The sequence below is a fragment of the Protopterus annectens genome, chromosome 4.part0 (genome assembly GCF_019279795.1).
Source record: "Protopterus annectens isolate FY-2018-M chromosome 4.part0, PAN1.0, whole genome shotgun sequence".
Lineage (NCBI taxonomy): Eukaryota > Metazoa > Chordata > Ceratodontiformes > Protopteridae > Protopterus > Protopterus annectens.
The window spans coordinates 1,983,007,941-1,983,029,490 of record NC_056733.1 but is presented as its reverse complement, the minus strand read 5'-3'; the positions used below and the strand labels follow the sequence as shown (position 1 = coordinate 1,983,029,490).

The following is a 21,550-nucleotide window of genomic DNA, read 5'->3' as shown; positions in this document are numbered from 1 at the left end:
ACCAAAAGGATAAAGGGTCTCAAAAATATGTCTTATGCTGCCCGACTGAAAGAACTCCAGCTCTATTCAGTCTCATACCGCTTGCTCAGAGGTGACCTGTGCCTGACATATAAGGCCATGTCAAACCCAGATTTGATGAATATGCTTCACCTCAAAAATCTAGATCCCTCAGAACCACAAGGGCGGGAGACTTAAACCTTGACACGGTTATAAATAGAACGTGCTGGAGGGACAGATTCATCACCCAGAGACTCCCTATGCTGTGGAACAAAATCCCGGTACATGTGAGGCAGAGCACCTCTCTGGTCTTGTTCAAGAGGAATCTTGACCAATGGATGGGAGATTGCAGATATACCCCAGGGATTACTTCAGCGTCACTGCTTGACAGAGGCACAGCAAAATGATAGGCATAGTTTTTATTCAAACTAAAGGGGTGGCGAAAGCCACATAACTATGGGCTAGGCTTATAAATGCCCTTGGGCAGATAGCCTAGTATGAACCTATGAACCTATGAACCTATGTAAAAATCCAAAAGTCCAAAAAAACAACTTAGTAAAATCCAAAGAATAGCGTTATAAAACCATTCTTTTGCTTTTTTTTTTTTTACTTTCTCACATCTTCATAGTATACTTTTTTGACTTTATAAAGCTATTCTTTGGATTTTACAAAGTAGTTTTTTTGGACTTTTGGATTTTTACAACCTCTTTTTGCCTCTGGTGCTTCCTAGTGCTCTATTGCTGTTTTTACAGTAACTTTGTTTGATATCTGGGTTGTCTGATCAAATTGATTTTCAGTGAACACAGATTCTTCAAGGCCAGTTATACGAACTGGGGGGAAGCAGATAAGTTTCACAACCTACCCTGCTGTTTGGAGATGGTGGAGTTAATTCATTATATTAAGTAAGGGACGGGAACTCAGCTAATCTGTATGGTAATCATTTTGATAGGTTGCCAGGATGCAACTTCCCTAACTCTGTTTGCCAGTTTAAAGTCTGTTGAATAATAACTCAGTCAGAGGAACCGTATCCATCTGTTTTTCAATAAACAGGATTCAGTCTTCTGTGAGACAGTGTTATGTTACATATTTTGTGTATTAACCCTCTGTGGAATAGCACTGTTACATGTGTTAACTACCAGGAAGACCAGAGGTGCTGGAAGCTGTTGAAGGCGGGGGAGGGGAGTGGAGGGTGAGAGGGGCACTTAGTGATCCAAAAAAGGCAATTTTTTAAAACTATTTACTACCACAACATAGGTTCACTTGGAAGACATTTAAGCTTAACCCATTTCCCTTTTGGTGCTTGACTTAACATTTCCTGATTGGTCTTACCTATCCCATGGCTGATAATTGTATATTAGCCCTAGTGGGAATAACTGTGATCATACTATAGATAATTTGAGGGGACCCATGTAAGGGATGCAGCATTTAAGAACTGCCTCTATCCATTAGTGGCATGAGGGGCAATCCTGGAGTACATTTTCTATTACCCATCCTTAGATCCAAGTTGCAATGTATATGCCAAAATGAAAAAGTCTCAGCACCGAACCTGGGGGACTCCATTGGTGACTGGTTTCTTCCCATATTTTGATCTCCTGCATCATGTGAGCAAGCTGGCAATCCAGCTAGTGCTGTAAGTGTTTGCTCCTACATTATTCATCTTTTGTACTTCACCTGAGTAGAGGATTCTGTCAAAAGGCTTGGCCAGGTCAAGGTAATGTGGTGTTCACCTTTATCTATTGCTTTGGTGACAAGAGTAAAGCTTAAAAATTGCCCATGATTTTCATCCTTTCACATTTTCTCATGATTCTTACCCTAAGAGGTTGAGAGATCAGAGCATATGTCTGACTGTCCCTTATTTTGTGTCATATTTATTGGTCTGTTCCTCATATGTGTGATTTTCTGGCAAATTTGTGAGGATTGGATGGGAGATAGGAAATTCACCCCAGGGATCACTTCAGTTGCCCTGCTAGACAGGGGTCCAGGGAAGTAAATATTGTGGGAAGAAATATCCAGGGAATTGTTATGGCTAGGTTTGTATAGGCCCTAGGGCCGATAGCCTAGTACCAGCCTATGATTGCAAAACTTAAATAATGATAGACACTTAAGTTTCAGACAAACACTGAGCCATTTGCTAAAGAAACAATACTCTCTCGCAATGAAAACAGACTTAGCATGAGCAGTAAACCTGTATGCCCTTCAAACTCACATTCATTGAAATGGCATGAAAACCCACATTCATTTTGCATCTGGCCAGTAAAGGACTAAGCTTACCTCTGGGCTGTTTTCAAACCACAGGCTCCTTACACATTTTTAGGGCCATGCATACATGTATGCCTTCTTTGATTCAGCTTCCTAATTGTATTAAATTATATTCCTTGTATAACACAGCACCACTTGTTTGAATGTGTTTTAAATTTGTAGTTTTGAACAGTCCTCTATTAAGCAATGAAACAAAATGTATGAACCAATAATGACAAAACTACCCATTTCATAAAATTTCAACCATAAAAGCCCACTCAAACTTCTGTCATTACAATCCCCCCATATCAGTAAATATGCAAAATCTCTACAGACGTAAGTCATCTAAATAATTCCACATTAAAGGGATCTATAACTAATGAAGAGGTTGCTGCTAGAAAACAACTTTATATTTCATTGTTTCATCTACAAATAAACTGCTTGTTGCCCTTGAAGAATAAATTGCCTATGTTACATAAAAAAAATAAGCTAGTAATAATGCAATGGGGAGTGGATGGCAAACTGATAACAGGTTCATAGTTACTAGGTAGCTCCTCCAAAGGAGGACATTCTCAGGATTGCAGCATCTACTCCCTTTAAAGTACAACACAGTATAGTATCAGTGATCCATCGGTATTATGTAGGAGTAGAACCCACAGCCTTCTGCATCAAAAGCAAGTACATAACTTGCTGTGCTACTAACAACACAAACACCTTAGTATAAGCAGCACTACACTTCTCTTTCCCTGAAGCTCTCACCTTCTTGTAAAATCCACTTGAGACTCAATTACATGTCTCAGCTTCGCAGCACAAGAAATCTGGAAAAAGCCAAAATTTATTGGGGGGCAAAGCCCCAAAACCAGGGACACATTTTAAATATTGCTTGTATAATCTTAGAAAGCTGCTAAAATAAAGTATTTTGTGTTACCATGTGTTTCCTGAAACATAGGAAGACTGAAACTTAAAGGGCTATCATTATTTAGTGAATTCATTTCTCACTGATTTGCCAGAAAGCCACAAATTTTAGGAAGAACAGACCAAAAGTATGAAACAAATATTCTGTGAAAATCTGGACAGTTGAAAGCTATGGACTCAACTCCCTGAATCACAAGTGGTGGTATGGGTAGAGATTTCAGGCTCTTGTTTCTTGTACATAAAGTACAGGGTTTCAGCCTAAGTAACACTAACCTCCAGGTATACCTAACTGGGGCATTACACACACAAGAGAACAACTCTCCTTACCATCCGTAAAGAAGCAATTTAACTTCTGGTCTCTAAATCCACATTAGTGTGTTACTCATGCACTGGTCCTGACCTTAAGCACTCCACCAGGGAATTTCTGGTAATTGCCTATGTTGATTCATTATTTTTTCTCCAGGAGACAGGTCTTGCAGATGTAAAAGTGTGTGTGTGGGGGGGGGGGGGGTACGTGCTCCCTCCCTCTTGACCTATGGTTCCAGCTCCCTTGAGGAAGACAACGGCCATGACCCCTCCATTATATCCAACTTTTGTAACAATTCAAAAACTTTTTAGATTTGTTTCATGTGACCTTTCCAGTACATATTTCTGCTATCTCTGGTCCTGTGCTTCACTTATTTCTAGGTACTCAGAACTTCTTTTTTTTTTTTTTTAAATAAATGATTTAGTTACTAATGGTATGTCAGGACAGTGCAGTGGTGCAGCGGTAGCATTGTCGCCTCACAGCAAGAGGTTCTCTGGTTCGATTCTCGGCTAGGGTGCCTTCTGTGTGGAGTCTGCATGTCCTCCCTGCGTTCGTGTGGGTTTGCTCCGGTTTCCTCCCACGTTACAAAGACATGCATCTGGAGCCTTTCTCCCCGGGCCTCCGCTGAAAATTGGCTTCGTTCCAAGTCGGACTTTCCCGGTTAACAAATGTTAAATAAATAAATAAAATAAATGACAGCATTTCTGTAACTGTGCATACCTCTCAACCTCGTAGGGCAAGAAATCTGGACAAACCCATAAATAAAAGTGGGACAAAAGCCCAAAACCAGGGACAATTTTTAAATACTGCTTTTACAAACTTAGAAAGTTGATAGAATAACAGGCTTTACATTAGCATGAATTTTCCGAAGGTTATGAAGTCTGAAACTCAAATAACTGTCATTATTTTCTAACTTCAGTCTATAATTATTTGCTACTAATTTGCCAGAAAACCACAATTTTATGAAAAACTGACCAAAATTATGAGGCAAAAATCTGGACATTCTGCGAAAATCTGTACAGTTGAGAGGTAGCTTCTCCTGAATTCTCAGGAAATGCTTGGTCATCCTTATATTTTAGATAACAAGGCCCTTTCAGCTGTGAATGGATTGATACCAACCTTGAAAATCTGTGTCCAAGTTTTGGTATTTTCTGTTGTTTTTTTTTTTTTTAACTCGTTAAGCAAATACAAAGTACTGCTGACTTTCGAAGTTTTCTGCAAGATGTTACATTTTTTATGAGCATAGACCAACACAGCAGCTTTATGCAGCAAAAAAATCTCCATTTTACAGAATTAGATTAAAAGTTATTTTTGTAATATTTTTTAAAGTTCCTTGTTGGAAAATAATACAAATGTCTGTGTAAGTACTTTGTATTCGGATGGGGTGAGTGGAATTTATAGAGGGGGGGATAGATGCTCTGCACTTCTGACAGTCTTTTTATACAAAACTGTTGCTTTAGGTGGGGATTTTTTTTAACTCAATTTATTTAATCAATGGTTTGTGGCTATTAAAGTGACAAAGTAGAATCACATACCTTATTTTCTGTGACATGTTGCCAGGGGAAGCTAGATACATTTCTATACTGTACCTACTCTCTTTACTTCATTCAAGAAATCATAAACTAAACTCAATGTATTCTAGAAAGGTATCTTATTTTTAAATTAAAATCCTTCTAAAACAGAGTTTAACTATGCTGTGTGACTAGATTGCAAAGAAAATAACCAAGGTAGTTATTTCCTTAAAAAAACAGATTAGTCATATGTGAGAGGGCTGGTAGCAGCTGTGATCTTGACCAGCTTTGCTATCCAACAGATCAAAACAGTTATAAAAACTGTTTTGTGATTGGCTTAAAATTATGTCAGTCTTAAAAGGAGAAAACAGATGACGCATAGCAAGGAAAACGAAAGTGAAGCTCTTTGAAAGAAAATCTTTTAGATGGAGACAAACTGCTAACAACTTTTCAGCTTGGTATGAGAACAAAATTAGGAAACTAACTTCTAACAGCTTGTGGATTTCAGAAAAGGATCATAGTACATTGAACTTTATGTATTAATAAGAAAGGAGAGAACTATGCACAGATTTTTTTAGAGGGTGAGAGGCAGCAGGAAACTTATTGCTGTAGTGGTTGGAGGGTATCTAAAGGTAGAAAAGTTAACTGAAAAGACTTGTGGCTAGAAGCAAGTAGGAAAGAGTAATTACACAGTCCAGATACCACTTTCTGAAAAGCATTATTTTAGGCAGTGTTAACATTAAATTCTGCAGCAAAGTAGATCTGCAGACTTTGGTTTCAGTGTTTTTATTTATTTATTCTCTTTTTAAAGGAATGTTGATATCATTGCTGCATGTGCTAGAACAACTTGGAAGGTTTAGAGCTGAGAATTCTGCTCTGGAGTAAGTAGCTTGTGAGCAACTCAAGCCATGGCTCAACGAGGCCCAGAACACAGACTTAAGGAGGAGCTGACGTGCTCCATTTGTTATGAGCTCTTTACAGAACCTGTAATGCTGGACTGCATGCATCATTTTTGTAAATCCTGCATCATGCAGTTTTGGAAAAGCTGCAACAGCCGACCTTCCTGCCCCCAATGCAGACGGGAGTTTCCTAGCAAGGTATTCCGGGCTAACTTTCTAGTGGCTGGGGTGCTGGAGGCAGTGAAGAGGACAAGCACACTGGAGTACAAACAAAAAGTTCAAGTAAGCATGCATGTTTTTTTTTTTTTTTTTTTTTTTTGTTACCACAGTTCGTCTTATAATAGCAGTGTGTATCTGTTTTGAGTAACTTTGTCAGTATTCAGTGTTGTTTGTGTTTAACAAAGCAACTAAAACACACTGCAAAGCTATTTTGGAAATCTAGGTCAAGTGCAATAAATGCTTAAATGTGTATAGTCATAAAGGTGGTGGTATAGTTTGGTTAGCCAGCAGTGTCTAATGAGCTCTGTCTTCTTCGTCACAAAGCATGAGCATAACTATTCCACTTTTGCTGTTCATGATGCCCAGGGAGAAAGGATGGATCATATTTTATTATAAAGCAAAACAAAAGGACATGACAAGAAGTATATCCACTCAGGCCATATGTGAAATATCAGAGATAACTGTCTGAGGTTTTCTCACTTGGCAGACTCACCCTGCAGTTTCTTGGAAAAAGATGATTGCAGACTGATTATATATTTATTTCTTATTTGTTTGTAGTAGGTTCATGACCTGGAGGATCTTAGTTTCATAGGCATGCAGGGAACCAGCACCTCTGCATGCTACTTGTGTAAGAACAGGAAATACTGGCTACGGTGGCCATGCAGGCTTATTATCACAATGAAGCCTTTTTAAGGGAAATACAAGAAAGGGAAGTCACTTGCCTGAACTTTAATAACTTGCAAGGAAAGGCGATGGGATTTACACTGCTTGCTGGTACCTGAGTAGTTAAAAAAATAATACTTGAGCTCAACACAAGTTCCACTATATCCCATCTGCAAACTATCAGATAAGCATTTTTGTGAGTGGAGGGCAAGTCCCCAGCACCCCTGAACTTATAAATACTAAAGCCATAGTTGCATAGCATGAGTGGAGGGCAAGTCCCCAGTGTCCCTGAAGTTATAAATGCAGACACCATAGTTGCATAGCATGAGTGGAGGACAAATCCCTAGCTCCTCTGAAGTTATAAATGCTAACACCATAGTTGCATAGCTATGAAGAAAGGAAAATATCCCAGGTAAAGCTATAATAGCCCTGCACAAACAACAATCCATCTGTACTTGTCTTCTACACCCGTCTGTGATAGCCGATTATTTTTGATCAGCTTTAATGAATCAGTTAAAACCTTGATGGCCAATTATTTTTGATCAGCTTTAATGAATCAGTTAAAACCTTGACAAATGGATCTCAATCACCCATAGGGTAACTATGCTGTCATCTGTAGTTGGAATTCCTTCAGTTAATATCACAATAATGACATCAGACAGGTGAGGAATCGATAGGGAGTGATGGGGAAACTGTGAAAGGATTAGAGGAGTCCATAAGACCAGGTGAATGGAGAATTTGAAGGACTACTTGGAAGGTGAGGCAAGATAATATTAAAAAGTGTGTGTGTGTACATATACACCTAATATATATATATATATATATATATATATATATATATATAACAAAATGTTTTAGACTTTTCACCAGTAGTGGTAGGTTGCCTGATGCATTCTAACCCCTACATTTATTTAATTTTGTTTATTAAGACTGTTTTCTGGGAGAGTGCACTGATCAGAGTGGACCAATATTAGACACAGCCTGGGTGAATCAAATCGCAGGAAAATTCAAGCAGTGCAGATTTGTATATCACATAAGGTGGACAAACATAATAAGTGATAAGTTAACTGGGCAAACATAATAAGTGATAAGTTAACTGGGCAATGAGCAGATATTAATAAATCATTAAGAAACAGTTGCAGAATGTATAGTGAATACAACATCTACTAATGGAGAGAGTAAAGACTTTGAGCAGTATGTACGTGCCATTTACTAGTGACAGTGGAACCTGTTATATCTCCTATTGTAAGATGAGCACAGAGAAATGAGAACAGAGCTGCAGCTAGAGCTAGAGTGTTTAGATATCTGCCTGCATGCAATTATACAGGGTCTGGGTATGTTGTAGGAAGTTTCATTTTACTTGTTGCCTACATTTTAGATATAAAGAAAGGGCTTTTAGATGGGGAAGTAAGGATTTCCAACTTTTTTAGGGGACAGAACTAAAAATGCATGGTTGGTGCATTGTAGCTTGGTTTCTGGAGGGGGAGTTGTAATGTGGTAGAGGTCTAATAGAGTCCTTTTTGGTTGTAGGAGGATGTTTAGTGATGATCGTTGCTGTTAGAAGGGAGTATGTTTCAAGATGGAGGAGCATGAAAAGACGTGAGCCTAGTGGTACATTAGCTTGCTGCTTTATAGGTAGTCATTTCACTTTATGTAGAGTGATGCAGTGCTGTGCTTCAGAGGAAGAGTTACTAATAAAATGACATTTTATGGGCAGTAGTTTTGAAATGTTATCATGTTCTTGTAGGTGGCAGCTGCTATTATGCAAATTCCCTACTCAAGTTACGCAAAACGGACACCTTTACCTATATATGTTCTAGCTGGTTTGGATAGGTAGAAGGGAATTTTCTTGGCTCTGGCTCAGGGTTGCTGGAGCTTTTGCAAGTTTTTGGTGTATAATAGTTTTTGTTTTCTTGGGACTGAGAATACATTTATAGTGTTTTAGCAAGTTGCTGTGTGTGTGTGTGTGTGTGTGTGTGTGTGTGTGTGTGTCATGCTGAAGCTGGCTTTGGATAACTGGGTGGTTGATTATGTTAATAGCATATATAGTAAGAGACTGGGGTGAAGTCATAGGAGAGTATATTTGTGAAAATTGAGAACAGTAGAGGGTTAAGGAGAAGAGGTGGAAGGCATGCCTGAAGGCAGGTAAGGGCTAGGACTGATAGTGAGGGTCAGAACTTTGAATGTTGGCAGTATGACTGGTATAGGGAGGGAGCTAGCTGATATGATGAACCGAAGGACGGTTGGTATATTGTGTGTGCAAGAGACCAGATGGAAGGGCTAGGACTGATAGTGAGGGTCGGAACTTTGAATGTTGGCAGTATGACTGGTATAGGGAGGGAGCTAGCTGATATGATGAACCGAAGGACGGTTGGTATATTGTGTGTGCAAGAGACCAGATGGAAGGGGAGCAAGGCTAGGTGTATCGGAGGTGGTTTCAAATTGTTTTATCATGGTGTGGATGGGCGGAGAAATGGCGTAGGCATTATCCTGAAGGAAGAGTATGCTAAGAGTGTTTTGGGAGGTGAAAAGAGTGTCGGATAGAGTGATGTTTATGAAGCTGGAAATTGATGGTGTAATGATGAATGTTGTTAGTGCATATGCTTCACAAGTTGGGTGTGCAATGGTTGAGAGAGAAAAATTTTCGAGTGAGTTGGATGAAGTGGCGATGACTGTACCCAAGGGTGAGAGACTGGTGATTGGAACAGATTTCAATGGGCATGTTGGTGAAGGGAACAGAGGGGGCGAGGAAGTGATGGGTAGGTATGGTGTTAAGCAAAAGAATGCAGAAGGTCAGATGGTAGTGGATTTTGCGAAAAGGATGGACATGGCTGTGATGAATATGTATTTTAACAAGAGGGAGGAGCATAGGGTGACATACAAGAGTGGAGGAAGATGCACACAGGTGGATTATATCTTATGTAGAAGGGCCAATCTGAAGGAGATTGGAGACTGTAAAGTGGTGGCAGGGGAATGTGTAGTTAGGCAGCATAGGTGGTTTGTAGGATGACATTGGGGATCAAGAAGAGGAGGATGAGTGTGAAGGCAGCACCAAGGATCAAATGGTGGAAATTGAAAAAGGGTAATTGTGAGGTGATGTTCAGGGAAGAGTTGGCACTGGGTGGCAGTGAAGAGTTACCGAATAGCTGGGTAACTACAGCAGAGCTAGTAAGAGCTAGTAAGAGAGATGGCTAGAAAGGTGCTTGGTGTGACATCTGGAAAGAGGAAGGAGGACAAGGAGACCTGGTGGTGGAATGAAGTAGTACAGGAGAGTATACAGAGAAAGAGGTTGGCATAGAAGAAGTGGGATTGTCAAAGAGATGAAGAAAGTAGACGAGTATAAGAAGATGAGGTGCATGGCAAAGAGAGAGGTGGCGAAGGCTAAGGAGAAGGCATATGAAGAGTTGTATAAAAGGTTGGACACTAAGGAGGGAGAAAAGGACCTGTACCGATTGGCTAGACAGAGGGACCGAGCTAGTAAAGATGTGCAGCAGGTAATAAAGGATAATGAAGGAAACGTACTCATAAGTGAGGAGAGTGTGTTGAGCAGATGGAAAGAGTACTTTGAGGGATTGATGAATGAAGAGAATGAGAGGGAGAGAAGGTTGGATGATGTGTGGATTGTGAATCATGAAGTGCAGTGGATTAGTAAGGAGGAAGTAAGGATAGCTATGAAGAGGATGAAGAATGGAAAGATTGTTGGTCCAGATGACATACCTGTGGAAGCATGGAGGTGTTTAGGAGAAATGGCAGTGGAGTTTTTAACTAGATTGTTTAATGAAATGTTGGAAAGTGAGAAGATGCCTGAGGAATGGGGAAAAAGTGTTTTGGTACCAATTTTTAAGAATAAGGGTGATGTGCAGAGCTGTAGTAACTACAGAGGGATTAAACTGATCAGTCACAGCATGAAGTTATGGGAAAGAGTAGTGGAAGCTAGGTTAAGAAGGGAGGTGATGATTAGTGATCAGCAGTATGGTTTCATGCCAGGAAAGAGCACTACAGATGCGATGTTTGCTCTGAGAGTGATAGTACAGAGAAGGTCAGAAGGAGTTGCATTGTGTCTTTGTGGATTTAGAGAAAGCATATGACAGGGTGCCTAGAGAGGAGTTGTGGTATTGTATGAGGAAGTCAGGAGTGTCAGAGAAGTATGTAAGAGTGGTACAAGATATGTACAAGGGTAGTGTGACAGCGGTGAGGTCTGCGGTGGCAGTGATGGATGCATTTAAGGTGGAGGTGGGATTACATCAAGGATCAACTCTGAGCCCTTTCTTATTTGCAGTGGTGATGGACAGGTTGACAGACAAGATCAGACAGGAGTCCCTGTGAACTATGATGTTTGCAGATGACATTGTGATCTGTAGTGAGAGTAGGGAACAGGTGGAGGAGACCCTGGAGAGGTGGAGATATGCTCTAGAGAGACGAGGAATGAAGGTCAGCAGGATTAAGACAGAATATATGTGTGTGAATGAGAGGAATGGTGAGGATGCAGGGAGTAGAGGTGGCGAAGGTGAATGAGTAGTACTTGGGATCAACAGTTCAGAGTAATGGTGAGTGTGGAAGAGAGGTGAAGAAGAGAGTACGGGCAGGATGGAGTGGGTGGAGAAGACTGTCAGGAGTAATTTGTGACAGACGAGTACCAGTAAGAGTGAAAGGGAATGTCTACAAGAGGGTAGTGAGACCAGCTATGTTATACGGGTTGGAGACAGTGGCATTGACAAAAAGGCAGGAGTCAGAGCTTGACATGGCAGAGTTGAAGATGTTAAGATTTGCACTGGGTGTGAAGAGGATGGACAGGATTGGAAATAAGTATATTAGAGGGTCAGCCCAGGTTGGAAGGTTTGGAGACAAAGCCAGAGAGGCAAGATTACATTGGTTTGGACATGTGCTGAGGAGGGAAGCAGACTATATTGGGAAAAAGATGTTAAGGATGAAGCTGCCGGGTAACAGGAAAAGAGGAAGGCCTAAGATAAGGTTTATGGATGTGGTGAGAGAGGATATGCAGGTGGTTGGTGTGACAGAGCAAGATGCAGAGGACAGTAGGAAATGGAAACAGTTGATCTGCTGTGGCGACCCCTAACGGGAGCAGCCGAAAGAAGAAGAAGAGGGTTAAGTATGGACACTTTGAGGTACCTCTTTCAGTAAAGAGACCTGACTGGAGAGGGTAAAACCCATTTTGCTCCCTTCTTCACAGCTTTCACAGTCCATCTATCACACTGAAGACCTTTGTGAGATTGGCAGAGAGAGAACTCCAGTAAGATTTTCTTTGTCCATATTCAGCTTATCAGATACTTATATCTATGAGAAGGCTGTTAAGCAATTCTGATGTGATGGCAAATTCTATGTTGTACAGCAATGTAGAGTTCTTACTAGGCTAGTTATAGCATCTTGATAAATTATTTTTTGTCATTAGAGTTCTTATAAGTGCATGTCATGGAGCACATGACTGACAGATGTTTAAAGACTTCTGATGTAGGGAATTAAAAAAAAATGTGTATTGTAGGTGTATTCCATTGAGGAACAGTTTACAGTTGTCTTACATCAACTAACAAATAAATATGTTTCCCTTAGGAGTCAGATGTGATAGTTGAAAATCTCATCCTCTTAGCATGAAAATTCATGAAGGTTGTTGTTGTGTCTTTCGGCTTATCCCGGTTAGGGGTCACCACAGCGGAACTCCGTTCCGCTAATGTTTGGTAGTGGATTTTCACATGTCGAGTTAACCAGCCCTGACACACAACCTTCAATGAAGGCACGCCCATTCACGCATGCCTCCACACAGAAGATGCTCTAGCTGAGAATCGAATGGGACGTCTTACTGTGAGGTGACAACGCTACCGCAGCACCACTACCGTGGGTATGAAAATTCATGAGTGACTAGCAGTAGTCAGTAAGAGTGCAGTAAGAGTGCTTTCTTATTTTTCATAATAAATATTCTTCCTATACTAGATCCTATATGTATTAATAATACCTATTTGTTAACCAGATAGGCCCACTGAACACACACACTCCCTTTTCAAAGGCAACCTGTGAACAATGTCTGGTTAAATGGTCTGCTGATGGTCACACAGTAGGCAAATGAAGGCTGTGAGAATCAAACCTTGTACCACTGGAACTACAGCTCATAACCTTAACTCTCTGTGCTAGCTGCCTGATATCAAATCCTTTTGTTAGCTTAGTTTTAGTGTAGTCTAACAACCAGGTCTCACTTTATGAGAAATATGATTAAATCTAGGAGGAGAGGCTAAATCTGAAAGCCAAAATCCTGGCAGTTGAGAGGTATGATACAGTTGAGGTTTATCCAGGCATTAGATGGGCCAGCTGTAGCTATGCCCTGACATTTCATGGCTGTTGCAGTATGCTCCTGGTTGTTCTACATCTGCTTTCTAGTTGTGAATGCAGAATAGTGATTAGCAGACACTTGATTCCTAGTTTACTGTGGTAACTGACCCATGTCTCAATTTAAAAACAGAAGAGCTGTTTTCCATCCTTTATTGCACAGTAATGTTAAGTGATAAGCATATTGCTTCTTTTTTTTTTTTTTTTTGTTCCTAAGTCCTCTCTCTCTCTCTCTTGTTAGTGTATCATCATCATTTTACAGGATACCTATAAGCCTCAGTTGTAGAGATAGCTGTACGTGGTGTTTTCACAAAGAACTGCATTCCTGTATGCCTGAGTTTGAATCACGGAAACTGCTACTTGTATATCATGTGATACTAAAGTCATCTGTTTCTTGTTTCCTCAGGACACTCAGTGAATGGGGATTTATGTTCTCAACAGCACAAATTAGTTCCTTAATTTGGTTGTTTATAGGTTCATAGGTTCTAGGTTCATACTAGGCTATCTGCCCTAGGGCATTTATAAGCCTAGCCAGAATGTGTTTGGCTTTCGCCACCCATTTTAAATTTATTTTGCTATGCCCTTTTTCGAGGTTAGTATACTGTGCCTCTGTCTAACAGTGACACAGAAGTGATACCCGGGGAAAACCTATGATCTCCCATCCACTCAAGATTCCTCTTGAAAAGAGTCAATGAAGGGACTCTGCCTAACCTGGCCTGGGATTTTATTCCAGAGTGAAGGGAGCCTCTGGGTTATGAATCTGTCCCTCCAGCATGTCCTATTTATTTCAATGCTGAGGTTCAAGTCTCTCGAGCGCGTAGCTCGATGGGATTTGGATTTTCTGAGGTGCAGCATGTCCATTAATTCCGGGTGGACATGGCTTTATACGTCAGGCACAGATCGCCTCTGAACAGGCGGTATGCCACTGAGTAGAGCTGGAGTTTCTTTAACCAGGCAGCATATGGTATCTGTTTGAGCCCTTTGATCCTCTTGGTGAGGTACTTTTGGGGTCTTTCCAGTTGCTGCAGGTGTCTGGTAAGGTACATCCCAAAAGGGGCATTTTACTCAATTATGGGCCTGATGAGGGAAGAGTAAAGAGGCACGATGACCTCCCCTGATCTAGATGTGAATCCATTCATGATTAGGTGGGCTATATAAAATGTTTTTCTAACCACTTTGGCCACGTGGTTGTCAAATGAGAGATTGCTATCAACTTGGGTCCCCAAGTCCCTAATTACTTCTTCTGTACTTAATGGACTACCACCTATGTGGTAATTTGTGGGCACTTTGTTTTTGCCAAAGGGGATGACTATACACTTTTTGGCATTTAGCTTGAGGCCATGGCTCTGGCACCAGTTGTCTGTTTCTATGAGGCCCTTTTGGAGGATGCTTGTGTCGGCTGGAGAGTCGATTATGGCGCCCAGTTTGCAGTCATCTGCGAACTTGGTCAGCCACAGTCCTTTCGTGTTGGCCTGTACCTCCGAGAAATTTATACCGAACAAGAGAGGTCCCAGGACTGAGCCTTGTGGGACACCACTTGTAACTAGTTTGGAGTCTGACATGGCTCCAGCAATTCTAACCATGTGGGTTCTGTCCTTGAGCCAGTTTGCAATCCATCTAGTGACATAGGGGTTTATATTTAAGCTGGTGAGCTTATCTATAATGCCCGAGTGGGGTATTGTATCGAAGGCTTTTGTGAGGTCCAGGTAGGCTGTGTGGACCACCTTCCCCTCGTCAATGGCCTTGGTGACTGTTTCAAAGAAATCAACCAGGTTTAAGAGGCAGGATCTGCCCTTAACAAAGCCGAACTGGGTAGGATCCAGTGTCTGTAGGTCCCCAATATCTTTATTTATGAGGTCCATGATGATCCTTTCCATAGCTTTGCAGACCAAGCTAGTCAGGCTTATGGGGCGATAGTTTCCAGGATCAGTTGAGGCACCACCTTTATGGAGAGGGACCACTGATGCTGTACGCCACTCTTTGGGCACATATCCTGTAGTAAGGCTGAGATTGAACAGTAGTTTTATGTTTGGGTTTAGCTCTTCTTGGAGTTCATGTAGACGCAGCCGGGACACCGTCTGGTCCCATTGATGCTGTGTTTTTGCTTTGGAGTGGGCGGCTCTTACCTGAGCATCTGAGATGTCAGGGGGGCAGCACTCTGCTGGGATAGATATTTGCCCTTTTGGTGGGGAGTTTGCGCTGAACCTGTCAGCTAGGATGTTGGCAATGTCTGTGGGTTCAGTGTATTTTTTGTCATTTTGGACTAATTCTGAGCATATCTGGGAATTACCACCCAGGTTCCTAACATAACTAAAGAAAGCCTTGTGATTATCCTTGGTGTCCTGTGCATTTTTTCTCTCGAAGCTGGCCCTAGACAATTTTATGAGTGCCCATAGTTTTTTGGTAATGCTGATCAGTGATGCCTTCCCTTTTTGGGATTTTGCTCTATCCATTGTGAATTTCATTAATTTACCTCCTGATCTTACAATTATCTGTATTTTCTAACTGACACATCTTGTTGGAGTTTTGGAGGATTTATATTCTATTCTTTGTCGCCAACAGCTTAAGTAACCAGACGCGCGCGCACACACACACACACACACACACGCTGGTGAATAACCAATATACAGTTTACTAAGCTGGCAATAATTGCCAAAGGAAGGTACAGACATGTTGCATGCACTTAGATGATGCATTGCAGTATATGCTGTATCCGTTCCCTTGGGCTTAATGTTTCCACTAACAAAAACACACACACACACACTGTACTATAAACTAAGGACATCAGATGAGATATGTGCCATTTCTTAGTCAGAAAACATTGCAAATTGATAACCAGCTGTGTGGCATAGAGGAGTACAGCCCTTAGTCTGCCATAGGTGACCCAAATTCAAGTAGTGGCATGGGTGCCTGTGGAAGCATGACAGGGAGGATGGGAATGAGCAGCCATTGCCAGCTCACCCTTTTTGAGGAGAAGAAATTAGCTGTGGATCTAACTTTGCATGGAAAAGCCAGGCTACTGTGCCCCTGAAATAAATGGGATGGCTGGGAGTCTATAGTAGCATTATTGGACAAGGTCCAGTTGGGGAGGGTGGAAAACAAAAATAATTTGTAACATAATCATACCATTTTTTTTTTTTTTTTTAACTCTGGCAAAGATAAATAGTTTACAGTCACTGGGAGATAAGGTTGTAGTTAAGTCTGGCTTTGAAGACGCATCCAGCCAATGGCCTTAGTTTGGGAGAGTCTCATCATAAGTACAAACTGAAACACAATCTCTGTTGAGAATCATGTGTGAATCAACAATCTCTGTTTAGGGATCCTATGACATTTACTGGCTCTAACATTTTTATCTCTCATCTGGTGATTTATCAGTCAGTTCATTACACAATGACAGCAATGGTACAGTTTTGTACAGGTGATTTCAATTCCATCATACAAGTAAACCACCTCTGGGTCGAACAACATAGGACTTAGACATTCCACTAAAGGCTTCCTGTTGCTCCATCTGTTAACCATTTGGATTCTGAGTACAAGCTCTCTGACCTCGTAATGACATGGTGACCCGTAATAGCAGAACTTCTGTTTGGACTTTTGGTATTTTCTCTAGCTGCAGAAGGACAAGAGGTGCAGACATCTTTCTCGTTTTCCTCCCAATCAACAAGTGAGAATTTGCAAGTCCTACAGTCACCTATACAAAAGTGCAAGAGAATAGTCCTGTTTTCAGCTTACAACACTTTTTTGTTGCAATACTATTTAAAGTTTGAATAATTCTACTGACTTGCCCATTTTAATTGACCATGTCTTGGAAAAGATGTGAAATGCTACAGCTTCCATTAAAGAATGTTAAACTTGGTAAGTTTGTCACAGACATCATGTTGACTTCAACAGCGTCGTGACCACATGAGATGAATAATCTTTGAGTTTAATGACCTCAGGATGCCTGGAACAGTAATCAACAGAATCAGGATACTGATTCTGTCTTTAACCTGGTGCAGATTTCAAAACAGCTCTATGATCTGAACTCTTATGAGGAATCCTTACATATCTCTCTAGTTGCTTTTGTGATGCATATTACAGATTTAACATTTCTTTACCATTAATTCAGTATCTTTGAACATACCTGGTTAAAATAAACATCATATGCCCTTTACACTTGTCATTTTCTAAATGTGTTTTACATATTTCTGTAATGAGTTATGTATTTGAGTTTGTATAATCACTATCAGCTCTTGTGACTCTTGAATTTCATAAAATTAGGTAAAGTAAACAAACTGGTAAAGGAACATTCCTCTTGTCATGAGGCCATCTTGTCAGTACCCTATTTCTCAACCGCTGTAACTTCAGTGCGATGAAAACATTCTGATAATTTTTCTAAAGAAAGTAATTTGTCAGTATTGCAGCTTTCAGTTTCTTCCAAATTTTTTTTTGATTGTGCTTTATGATCCCACATTGCTTTACACTGCAGTCTGTTGTTTATGCTTTACTTTTATGCATCCAAGAATGTTGCCAATCATTGCCTCAGTGAACATGTGAAGCTTTGTATTTGTGACTGTGTGAATCGCCCATTGCACCGATTGTGTGATTCACTTTCTCTCACCAAAGTGTGCCCTCTAGTGACTGCACATCTATTTACACAGACCTTCCTAATATGTTAGGTTGCAGAAATGACACAGCTTAAACCAGTAAGTTGCACTCTTTATTTCTTAGCACACAACAGAACATAATTTGACCCAACAATTTAAGTATGTGCCAGAATACGTTATTAATGAAGTATTAGACAATTGCTTAAATGAAAGATGTTACACTGTGCCATGGTATCAAACTTAAATGCGATTTATACAGTTTTTCAATGCATTGATTTTTCACATTGGCACACTTGTTATATTTCTGAACTCTGTGAAGAAATTCTGCATACCATTTGAAACAGATCAGCGACACTCAAAACAGATTACTCTGTGTATGGAACACATTTATATTTTGCTTTGGCATTCATTTTCTTGGCTTCATCTGGTTGCAAAGATTAATTTTCATTCCTTTACGAAAAAGTGATTTGCTTGACCACATTTGCAAGACAATTAATTTAAGAGCTCAACATGGCTTTTTGATGTGCTGAGAGCCACACATAGAGCAAGACAGCTACGAAGCAAGTGCCCTGCATCATTATCATACATTGCCAAAATTTTCTTTGCTGCTGTGTTTGTTCGCCACATTTCTCCTATTGTGCTTTGACTTTATCAATCGATTTTAGCTTCATCATTAATTTTGCGCACATCTCAATTCTCAGCAAGGTCTTTTGTTCAAACACTAGTTATCACCTCTAGTCTGTGCACACAGCTTTTTCCCCATGCTAAACTATGCACACACCACTTTTTTTTTCCCCACACTAAACATATATCTACATGAAAAACAAATGCCAGACGTGATGCAAATTTTTAAGCTAACAGTATTGCTGACGCATAAACAATGTAGTATCTGAGGTAGACTTCTGCTCTTTCATTAGATTAAAATGGTTAGAACAAGAGGTGCAGGCAACTTTGCCATTTTCCTTGCAATCAACACATGAGAATTTGCAAGTCTACAGTTACCTATACACAACAAGTGCAAGAGAATAGTCCTGTTTTCAGCTTGCAACACATTTTCTTGCAGTACTTTTTGAAGTTTGAATAATTCTCTTGTCTTGCCCATTAACTGACAGTATCTTGGAAAAGATGCAGTTACCACAATTGTGATAAATAATGTTGAACTTAACTGACAGTATGTATGCTGTAGATATCACGTTGAATCACGCTGACTTCAACAGCATCATGACCACATGAGATGAATTATCTTTGAGTTTAATAACCTCAGGACATTTGAAAGAGTGATCAATAGAATCGGGAATTCTGATTCTGATACTATAAAAATTCAGCATCTTCTCCCTTTGCTTCCATATTTCTAGGAACCAGTAATGTTGGCAGTGCAAGTTGATGTAGAGTCCAGGATGAATTTTTACTGATAAATGAATGCATATAATTGCTGCTCAGAAAGACTTTAAGTTTTGCTACACACAAAAGAATAATGGTATTTTATCCCATAATTTGGCTTTATTGAATCAAGAATGAGTTATGACATTTACCTCATTATGAAGAATTTCTTTGCTGATATGTTTAAGCAAGTTGTTTGGAGATTCATTTTTCTATTTGCAAGTCATTTTCATAGTTGCAGTATTCACTTTCAGTAAGGATCCATTCAAAGATAGGGAGCTATTCTACGTAAATACAAACCTTATGTGTAGTGACTACATCCTGCCTTCTGTTAACGTCTCACCTTTTGTATGTATTCTCTAATCAAAGTACGTGCATTTATATCTTTCTGTCCTGTACTCTGTTGTAAGTTCTGTAATATTCTACTTGAGTCATTGTAAGGATTTTACTCTTGTGGGACTAGTGTGGTTAACAACATGAAATAAGGAACAATAAGCTTCTCTTGAACATTATCTGTTATAAGGGGGTAACCATAATTGTACTGTGATGCTAGCAAACATATTATGCTTGTAAAGGACCAGTGCTTGTTTGTGTTTTTCCATCTCAAACGTTATCCATTTTGGGCCAAAAAAGAATTAAATATATTCAGCATTTCAGCTTATTCCCTACCCATCTGTCTGGTAATGGTAATATCACACTGCTTAACAAGTTTGAGTGAAACAGCATAAAAAAAGAACTAACCAGCATACTTTTGTCCCTTAGTTATAAATGGTCACCTAGGTTTGCATGCCTTCATTAAGAAGCATCAATTGTAACTGATAAACAGGAAGTAAGAATGGTAGAGAATGTAAACCATACAAGTAAAATATAGGATGCACAGAGAGTTGCAGCAGTGTCTGGCATTTTTACTGACTTCTCTAACATATCTGTAAGGGATAGTGCAGATAAAAATAAAGGGAAATATTCTATTTATAATGCATCCAATATTGGCAATAGGGTTTTTGTACAAGTTATTGTGAAAAACAAAGAACGTTTAAGTGTTTGAAGAATTTATCTAGTGAACAATCGTCAAAATTGGAAGGCCACTAGCAGTGAGGAAGCCGGGAAATGGTACTAATAAAACTGCCACTAAACGAAAGTGAGCAGTTCCTTGGGTGGTGGTGACTGAATTTAAACGTCAAAAAGCAGTCGGAGAAAAATGCATGGAGGACCAAAGGGAAGCATTAATTGATTTTCTTTCTATACAGAGAGTTGGTAATCCATAGATAGGGAAATTTACACTTTTCTCAATAACAGATGTTAACATTTAGGTAAGAGGAAGCATTCCAAAATGTTGCACCACTTTGCAGCCTTGTCTTGGTGTCGCTCCTCTTACTTCAGCCTAGCCAACCAGATGCTTTGGATTCATCCTTGTCCGGACTTCATAGGAGTTCCTTGAACACTGATGGTTCATTTGTGGTACAAAAGAGCAGGGGAAAGAAAAAACGAAGCATCCTTTGCAGTGCCTTGCAAATGGATGAGAAATGCTTTATTTGCCTTACAGGAAAGAGGGTATCAAACATTATAAAATGTGTGCATATCTCAATTGCAGATATGCATGTACGTTCAGACAGGCACATCATGTACAGTTACTCACAGATGTTTAGGAATTACCTCTAGTTTCCACTAAGTGCTCTGTTAAACCAGTGCAAACCTCTTCTTAATACCACAGCATGTTATTGTTGGATCTCCCACATTTCAAAGACATGCAGTAGGTGGATAGGACACTCTAAATTGGCCATAGGTTAGTGTGAGTGTGTGTGCTATTGAGTGGTAAGAATGAACTACCTTGGCAGGGCTAGCCACCCGGTATTGTAAACCTTGGCTTGAGATGATTGTCACTGTGTAAGTGGCACCTCGACCCCATGTGCAAAATGGGGAAAAAAGGAGTTTAGGATGGATGGATGGATGTTGCTCTTGGAAGGAGAACTACCCTCTGGTTGTTGTATCCTTTCAATTATCCAGCCCTGATTATGTGGGAGAGGGGTTCACAGAAATGCATCTGCTTTGCTGGTGAACTGGCTGTAAGGATGCATAGTTTGTAGAAAGACAGATGTCAGTGAGAAGACAAGACTAAAGCATTTTCATACACAAACTGCGAAGAACAGCAGGAAGTGAAACCATATCACAGAAATGTTCAAATATTTTGCACTCATTTCTAACTCCAAAATAATTGATGGGTAAGAGCATAAGGAAAATGCGCTATGGAGGTTGCATCTCCAAACGTAACAGTCCTTATTTTTATGAAGAGAAAGGTGCATCATGGAATTCGTAAATATATGGGAAGACATAAGACAAGGTTAGAGAAAGGCACAGGCTGTCAGTTAACCATGACTAGCTGCACAGCAGGAACTAACAATGAAAGGCAATGTATGTCTGCAGTTTCCATTTTGATGTCTATTTAATTTGTCAAGAAAGCTTTCAGATATTCAGATATGTGCACACCACAGATAAGAGTGG

At 40.1% G+C, this 21,550-nt stretch overlaps 1 protein-coding gene across 1 annotated transcript in view; it reads left to right on the top strand.

The window, feature by feature from the left end:
• Positions 1 to 5,314: 5,314 nt before the first annotated feature.
• Positions 5,315 to 21,550, top strand: part of LOC122800085 (zinc-binding protein A33-like) — a 270,210-nt gene continuing 253,974 nt past the window's right edge. The window contains exons 1-2 of the mRNA XM_044069600.1: positions 5,315 to 5,426; positions 5,780 to 6,149. Of these exons, the coding sequence (XP_043925535.1) occupies positions 5,877 to 6,149 (273 nt within the window). The 5' untranslated portion in view covers positions 5,315 to 5,426; positions 5,780 to 5,876. The remainder of the gene's footprint in view (positions 5,427 to 5,779; positions 6,150 to 21,550) is intronic.